At 40.4% G+C, this 8,462-nt stretch overlaps 2 protein-coding genes across 2 annotated transcripts in view; one reads left to right on the forward strand and one right to left on the reverse strand.

Annotated features, from left to right (window-relative positions):
- si:ch211-121a2.4 (transmembrane protein 205) overlaps positions 1-1,145 on the forward strand; it is a gene marked incomplete in the record, with an annotated part of 4,280 nt that extends 3,135 nt beyond the window's left edge. The window contains 1 exon segment of the mRNA XM_035653090.1: positions 1-1,145. This exon segment is cut by the window's left edge and continues 832 nt beyond it.
- A 409-nt stretch (positions 1,146-1,554) lies between these two features.
- Positions 1,555-8,048, reverse strand: LOC118321657 (UDP-N-acetylglucosamine/UDP-glucose/GDP-mannose transporter-like). Its single transcript, XM_035653089.1, has 12 exons — positions 7,939-8,048; positions 7,589-7,622; positions 7,401-7,487; positions 7,232-7,299; positions 7,043-7,114; positions 6,818-6,886; positions 6,464-6,566; positions 5,698-5,790; positions 4,980-5,047; positions 4,648-4,726; positions 3,759-3,841; positions 1,555-2,941 (listed from the first exon to the last, which is right to left on the reverse strand). Exons 1-12 carry the CDS (start codon positions 8,046-8,048, stop codon positions 2,836-2,838), a joined length of 972 nt encoding a protein of 323 aa, XP_035508982.1. The 3' UTR covers positions 1,555-2,835.
- Positions 8,049-8,462: the final 414 nt, after the last annotated feature.

Raw genomic sequence — 8,462 nt, forward strand, 5'->3', positions numbered from 1 at the left:
GCAGTCATGAGAGTTGTGTTCTGTGCCGCACAGGTCTCAGGTGTCAGATCATCTTAGTTTGAATATCTTTGCTTTGTTGTTTGTTTCTCCATATCAAGCAGAGAGGATCCGTGGTCAGTTCTGCTGTCTTTTCTTGCACATGTTGAAATGATGCTTACAAACCTCTTTGTGCTATGAAGGCCCCTCCTTGTTGTAACTGCATCCGTGAAACTCCTCTATTGATTAGTTTTGTCTTGTTTCTGTTCGTGTTGGCCTACATTAAGTTCATTAAACCAAAGTAAAACCAACAGCAACAGCACCTCCATAATCAGGGCAAAGGCAGCTGAGTACAGTTTCTGAAACTCCTTTCTCGTTTTTCTTTGGTTTGTTTAGACTGGAGTGATGAAGGTGCTTATTATGTGCCCATTACTAGCAAACACAATGCAATATTACCTGGTAGTTTTTGTACTGTACTGTACACATCCTTATCTTGCCCGTTAGCTTGGCCAGTTTAAATTCCTATATGTTTAAATTAATTTAAAATGACAGTTTTGTGCATAAAGATAAAAGCTATATTTGGACATTTTAGAAGACATTTTTACATGAATTAGTGGATATTTATGCCAGTTTCTCACTTTGTTTGAGGGTTATAACTGTTAGTGTGGCTTGTGTAGTACTGAATGCAAGTTGCCTGAAGACTAGTGAGGTCAGAGGTCATGAGCTATTTATGGTAGTGGGTTTGTAACGAAGATGTTTTGACATGTATGGTGTTTTTTTTTTTTTAATAAAATGTTATGTGCTTCATCATCTCTTCCCCAAATTAGATTCATTTGTAGTATTAGCTCAGGAAGTGCAGCCAAAACTTAATTAAGATTATATATGCACAGTGCAGTTGGTGAGTGGTGGTTCTGTTCTTCAGTAAACTGGATTTAAATGGAGCCAATGAGGTTGAAATATTGACTTTTAGACCTCAAAGTTTCTTTGATTGTTTTACATATATGTTGGGTGAACAGTGTAGGGTTTGAAGCCCTTTTTACAGTACTTTAGTTCATATGGTGTGATCTGTAAGTTGCAAAAAGTGGCCAAAAACTAAACCATCTATGTGCAGGATATGAAAATGTTGGATTTTGGTGACTCCTTGTGGTACTAATAAAAAATGAATACAGCCCTGGTGTACAATTTAGGAGCTAGAGTGAATCTAAATTTAATCCTGTGGGCGGGTCCACTGTGATGTCACGTTTTGCCAGATATGACAGAAGGGGGAACCATTGCTCTACTCGTTTATCATAAGCTCCAAATACAGACAGCGCCTCAGTCACAGAACTGTGTTGAATTATCCAGGATGGAGAGACATTAGAAAGTTTTAAAATGAATAATTACAAAATATACATCTATGTTTGTGTATATATAATACATTTCTCTAATTTTAATGAGACTAAAGTAAGATACTTCAGGAAATTGGAGAAAACAGAGTAACGTAGTAATCTTGGATATGCTTAGATGGTGAGCATCACAGTATGTTCTGTAAATAAGCTGCTGAATACTAAAATGACCTGAAGAACAAATCCCAAGGAATACGTCATGTCAAGTTTTTTTTAATGTAAAAATACATCATTGCTACAAATCCATGGTTACTGTGTTTGAGATGAGATCAGCAATCAACAAGTTACTCCACCTACAAAAGGAATTTGTCTAAAAAAAGTAATAAATATAAAATGATGTAGATAAAAATGTAAAAAACTGAAAAGAAAAGACAACACTTGTACCTGACTAAAAGTTTTAGAAAACCATGTTTCTCTTGCTTGAAACATACATTTCAGGAAAGTACAATAATCTCAATCTCAACAATGAACATAACAGGAGGTGAGGCAATTTGGTTTCACCCTTTTTGCAGGTACAACCTCAGTTAAAAGTGCGATAACGTGTCAAGAAAAAATAAGAAATGGATCCCCTTGTACCAATGAACCATAAGTACTGTTTGTTAGTTCTGCAAAGAGAGAACCAGTTACAGCCTTTGAGAGTCCACAACAACAATTCTGTAATACTGAGAGAGCAACATGTAAACTGTAATCTTAAATTATCTCCCCAAAGGAGGCAGCAACATTATTTAAAGCCACAATCCTTGATGGGAACCGACAGCCCACTGCCCATCCACTTTGGTTGTTTAAAGGATGAGGTTAGATCACTGTCATTACCGTTCGTCTGTAACAAGCTTTTAACAGTGTATGCGCAAAAATCAAAAGAAATGTACATGACTAAAAACTGAAACAACAGATAGAGTGTCAGTGCATCTCGCTGTGCTTAGAATGCATCTTAAGTTACATCCCTTGTTAACAGCAAACCAGAAAAGGCAATACGAAATAAGGATTGTGCCTTTAAAATAACCATTACTTACTATTCCCACGATTCGTCAGTACACACCCATGCTTAAAACAAATGATCATTCCAGCTGTTCAATCCTGCGTTTAGGAAACATTGCATCATTCCAACATCTAACTTTTAACGTTCAGTTTGTCTTTATGTCAGGAAATGATGTAACATAAATAATATTGGTTCCATGTTTCCCTTCTTCTCAATGCTCACATGTACAGTATCAAAATACAAATATTTAAAAAGAAAACACCATCTAAAAAATCAACCCACAATCCCTCTGGAGGGTTCGTAACCATGGCAGCGGCAAGAGAGTCATGGGGACGGCGTGGCTCCATTTCCACACAAACATGGAAAGGAAACGGACACAGCACCATTCCCATCAGTCAACACCTTTGCTGCTAAAATACTCCATAAATAAAGGTTCTACTAAAAATAGAGTTTTCCTGTTCATCAGCATAAAAATAAGAAAATCCAGTGTTTCTGTCATACAACCACTTTGCCCTTGATGTCCAGCTTGGTGTTTTCACTTGCTTTGTTGGACTGCTCCTCCGTGAGAGTGATGTAGGAGTACACCAGGCTGCCCGCAATACTGCAACAAAGACCGCATGTTCACGTATACAAACACTTCACACCAGTACAAAAACACAGAATGAAGCTAAATGCAAAGTTTAGATTTAATCTAATCGTGTGATAAAAAGGCAGGTTAACATAGTGTTTAGTAAAGAGGATTTTAATAATTAACTAACTAACTGCTTTATCATATCAGTAATTTTGACTAATGTTAGAAAGGCTATACAAAACTTTCATCTGATCGTTGCAGGCAAAAACGGGTCTTGAAAATGATGTCATTTGTGGCGATCAGCGTATGATGAACATGTTTCAGCACATCAATAGTCATGAAATGCATCATACAACCCAACAAGTTCTAGCAGGCACATATAAATTCCTGCAGCTGATTGGCACATCGCTGTCAGTGATATCTGTGTGACTTTTTCTTTGGCTCTCAAAAAACAAATATTAATTAGTTTACAACCAGAACCAGAACTCTTCAGGCTAATAAGCGTCAACGATGGAAATTGGAAGGCCTGGTTTTGATTTGGTTTAGGAAATTCAAAACGGGCCACCATGACTTTATTAGGGCCTGTGACACAGATCACATTATAATTATAAAGCCTTCAGTTCTTGTCTGCCATAATTTATATATTTTCATAAAAACAAAACTGAACATTCAGGGATCATTGAGATTCATTATTTGGGAACCATGGATGTCTGATGTGAGATGGGTGAGGATTTATGTTGGAGGGTAAGTTCTGCATAGGGACCCAAAACCTGGGCCAGCAACTAGGTGCACAAATCTGTCCATCTATGAAGACAACTAGACATTTGAGCATCAAGTCAAGTCCTACCTGATATTCAAACCTATAAAGTTAGTCCAAGAGAAGATGTAGTCTCCACTGAACACCATCCCGATGTATGTCACCAGGACATTCTGCAAAATGGAGAAAATATTACAACAATTTTTGTGTGTTTTAGTGTATTGAACTATTACTTCACACTAGGGATGTCCGATAATATCAGCCCTCCACCGATATTCACTAAAAAATGTAATATCGGGAATTATCGGTATCGGGTTTTTATAACCGATGTTTGTTCTGTAGGCTTCAGCATTTCCGGTTTGCATGAACGCAGCATGGACGTTTACCGGCGCGCGCTAGATGAGCCCGTATAACAACAACACAAAACCAACTACACGCTAAGACTGGTTGTCTGCTAACCATGGCTTATAAGCAAACACCTTTAAAGCTGAATGATTTTATATTAACAGCAAAATAAGTTATTAAATATATTGACTGCTATGAGCTGTTCTTACACAAACAACAATTGAGCTTAGAAATTTACATAGCCACCGCTTAGGTGCATAATACCAATTAAACACATTAACCGAAAGTAGCGCTTAGTAGGCGATATAGCGGGCGTAGCTAGCAATTGGCTCAGTATTAAACAAATGAACAGTTGAAGTTGTTCTCTTATTTTGACAGCACATGTTTACATTTGGGAAAGCCATGTTGCCTTTATGTATGATCCAGTGGGCAATCAAATAAAATCGAGCATAATGTGTTAATTCGCACAAAGGAATTACTGTTGTACCTAACAGTTTTGGTGTAAAAAGCCTGCAATATATCGGTATCGGGTGATATCGGTATCGGAAATTGAGAGTTGCACAATATCGGAATATCGGATATCGGCAGAGAAGCCAATATCGAGCATCCCTACTTCACACAGATCTGAGCTTACCTTGATGCAGCCCACAATCGTAGTTGTTAATGCAGAGTTGTATTGTGTACAAAGCACAGTGGAATACATCAGAACAAACCTGCAAAACAACCATATTATCATATTACAAATGACTCCGCACTTTCACAAAGGCATATTTCATAATGTGAAACAGTTGACAAAGAGTGAATGTGAGCTTTAAAAGGTGGCCTAGTGTCTAGATTTCAGTCACTGATATAACCACAGAGCCACAGAGTTTCGGTGAAATCCAGGTGTTCAGTTCTGGCACAAAACACAATGCTGCCTGCTTGCACATGCATGCAAGCTGTGTAAGCTTTGGCCTGTATTCTTACCCCATGATGCAAGAGAGGATGAACTGGGTGAGGAAAAACACATCTGACCAACCATCATATTCCACTGCCTAAGAAAAGAAGCACAAGAAACAACTGAACTCCAAAAGTGAACGCACACACATAGAAAGCATACATCAAAAACAGTAATGCTACATAACAAGGTAATTGTGTATTCAAAATGAGTCAAAAATTCAAGTCACTCCTTATGGACATATCCTGTCTGCCATTCAGTGGAGTACTGCAGAGTTGCTGATCACATTTTAGGGAGTTGACGGCAATGACACAACTAAGATGTGCATACTTAAAAATTAAACACTGAGTTTCCAAGAGCTTTAAAAGGTAGTGGTCTGTATCTCTACTGAGGTTATTCAGTCAAGAGAGGTTGTAGGCGCTGCTGTAATAACTCTACTAGGTGCATAATAGCTGCTTTGTGCCTTCCTGGCTGCTGGGCCCCAGCTGGGCGAACCAGAGGGTCTCTGCCAACACTCACCAACAAACAGGCAGCTCATATTTACGGCACACACCCATGCTCACAATAATGTGCGCACGTCAATTTAGGATTAAACCAAGCAATGACTGATCAGTTCCAACACCATAAACTAACTACAAAGACTTAACTTGACAGTTTAACCACAGTTACATTCCGCAAATCTAATGAATAAAAACCATGAACGCATGAATAAAGATGTTTGGAGGTCTGAATAAAGGAAGTGCTTACCTTCTGCATATCTCCAGTCACATGAGCCAACAGTAGAGTGGGAAGGATCATAAATAATGCGTTATAATACAACAATCCATATTTCCCCAACTCCTACGAGAAAGAGCATAAAGATAGATGAGCAGGGAGCAAGAGGAACATGGAAAAAATACGAGAGTCAGAACAGAGAGGGTTATTCACAAATCTTTCTGTGCATTCCTCACTAACTAGCGTACAGATGTCATGCATGGCCAGCCCGCTGCACTACCTAGAACCTCTTGTTTGCATTTGTTTGATTCTGTTTCATGGGGCTTCATCCTTGGATTCCTCACAATATCACACTCACATATCTCTCTATGTCTTAGTATTAGCAGCTGGTGGTCTACAGACACCACCAGACTAAATCTGGATCAGTTCTGCCTCTGCTGTAATGTGAGAGCTACACAGTCTGCTCATGTGACATAAAGAAAAACAACTAAAACAAGCTACAAGTCATTTCTAACTCAACTGTAATTAACCTACTTAAAATAATGCAAAATAAATACTAAAGCAGCACAACTTTTACACACAAATGATACTTTCTCTACAAAAACCGATTCAAACAGTGATTATTAAATCAACTTAGCAGGGAGTAAAAATAACTCAGGGTGTTTGTGTACACTGCGTTCCTTCAAGCCAGCTGCTGAAGGACAGTTTGGGTTCTCTACATTCACCAACATCAGCTCAAAGCCAAAAACAGCTCCAACCCAACAATGGTTACTATTCATCAAACGGGGCTGCCACATACCTTCGCATCTAATTTTTGTTTCACATAGGCTCCGTTGGCTGCAGTCAGCACGTCGTTCAGGAGAATGAACACGTAGCCATGCAGGTCAAAGGACAAGTCAGCACTAGGAAAAAGGGATGAGAGAAAACGAAAGAAAGTGTCATGGGAGTAAATTATTGTGCTATCACTAACGATTTAGCTTCGGGCATGCTCTGTTTCAGCAGGACTCCTTTAACTACAAATATACATGTGTCTAATGACCCTAAAGACAATATAACTTAAGTGTGGACATATATCAGGACTGAACAACCCTTTGTAGTGAAGGTAATTCTGGTTTGGTTAACAGCCAGGACACCTGGATGTAGCAGAACTTACCTTGCGGCTATAAACGCCCCGAGGATCATTGTAAATACTGTGAGCTGGACAGGCCTGGAGAATTTCTTCCTGCCAAAGGTCAAAGACAGTACAGCAATGAAATTCAATCTGGCTGCTCTAAATAAAAGCTGCCAATACGGCACAAAGAGAACGGCTTAGTGTCTCGGTGACTAAAAGGACCAGGAGATGACTGAGAAAAGTGGGATATCTCTTGTGCAATCTTACTTGAGCAAAAGTCCCTCAGCCAGCATTGTGAACAAGATGGAGAACCTCCTGAGGACAGTAAACATCGGCAAACTGGTGGGAGAGGACAAAAAAAAATCGCTTAAACTTGGCCAAACGTCAACAGCCGTGCGCAGTGAGCTCATGATGGCACTGACCCAACTTCCCTGTAACCATCATTCACAGACTTACTTCAGCCTTTGGGTTCCAAACAGACCAGTGATTTGATTTCCCACATAAAGGAGAGGTAGAGGAAACGTCTGCAAAACCGGGAAAACATGTACATACTGTGAGAAAAAACCCCAAAACTGATCGGGGTGCAATGCACATCATCTTAGAGAGATGGATCGGTGGGTCTCACCTTACGAGGTATGCTCTCATCACAGTCTGGGAAGCTGATCACCCTCGCAGCCTTGCCCACCCACAGCACAACCACTGTGGCCAACATCTGCACACACACACACACACATTCAGTAACAGAGAATTACTTCAACTCTGCCTGCTTTCAGGGAATATCGTTGCCCAAAGAGGGAAAAGCATTGAACCTACTTGTCCAATTCCGACACATATTGAAGAAGGGAACCTGAAAGGAACAGCAGAGTGAGTTAGTCCATGAAGTCCCAGTGAACATTACAGCCTACAGCCCGAGCCCACTGTAGCTAACCTCCTACTTAACCCTGGTATATTCAAACATAGCTTCCTACAATGCTACTGTGAGTGAAGCTGTCCTATTTCAGTCTGTACCACACGGCCAGCCCTCGCTAGCCAAAAGTTGCCGCTAGCTAATAATCTCCACCGTGTTGGCTCCTCTCTCCAGCCAACAGTTGCTAGGTTAGCTAACACGGTAGCCTTTTTCAACCACCGCTACGACCGTTACAGGCGTTAGCGAAGACCGTTACCTGTAGTTGGTGAGGACACTTTTGTTCACCACGACGATGAGAAACGAGCTCACACCGTAAAACCCAGCGGCAAACAGCTTCACGAACAATGTCAGAGGTTTGTCCGCCATCCCCGACAAGTTCTCATTCCTCTCTGAGTGTCGGCTCTTCCCCTGCCATCACTTCACTGGCTCACCCGCTGCTACACACACACACACACACAACACACACACACACACACACACACACACATTTCTCTCACACACACACATTCTCACACACACACACACACACACACACACCCCGGGGACGTCGACGTTTCACAACTTCCGCCTCAAGTCCCAACATCACAGAGTATTCGGCAAAATGACTGTGGTTACTTTACTGTCAGTGACATTAGCGGCAATAAAAGCTCTGACACAGCGAGCAGAGCATAGAGACTACATCTCGATAATGATCGTTTGTTACATGAGGGGGTTGGAAACTTGGAGCTGGATGGATATTGTTATCTTTTCCACAGATTTAATGTTCCTCCCATACTTTCA

The sequence above is a fragment of the Morone saxatilis genome, unplaced genomic scaffold, assembly GCF_004916995.1.
Source record: "Morone saxatilis isolate NCDOM2014 unplaced genomic scaffold, NCSU_SB_2.0 Contig12, whole genome shotgun sequence".
Taxonomy (NCBI): domain Eukaryota; kingdom Metazoa; phylum Chordata; class Actinopteri; family Moronidae; genus Morone; species Morone saxatilis.

Excerpts from the sequence above, each read along its gene's own strand:
- LOC118321657 (XM_035653089.1), bottom strand. The coding sequence starts at position 8,048 with ATGGCGGACAAACCTCTGACATTGTTCGTGAAGCTGTTTGCCGCTGGG. Across the intron at positions 7,300-7,400 it reads ATGAGAGCATACCTCGTAAG|ACGTTTCCTCTACCTCTCCT; the intron begins GTGAGACCCACC and ends CCGGTTTTGCAG. Across the intron at positions 5,791-6,463 it reads AACAAAAATTAGATGCGAAG|GAGTTGGGGAAATATGGATT; the intron begins GTATGTGGCAGC and ends TCTTTCTCGTAG.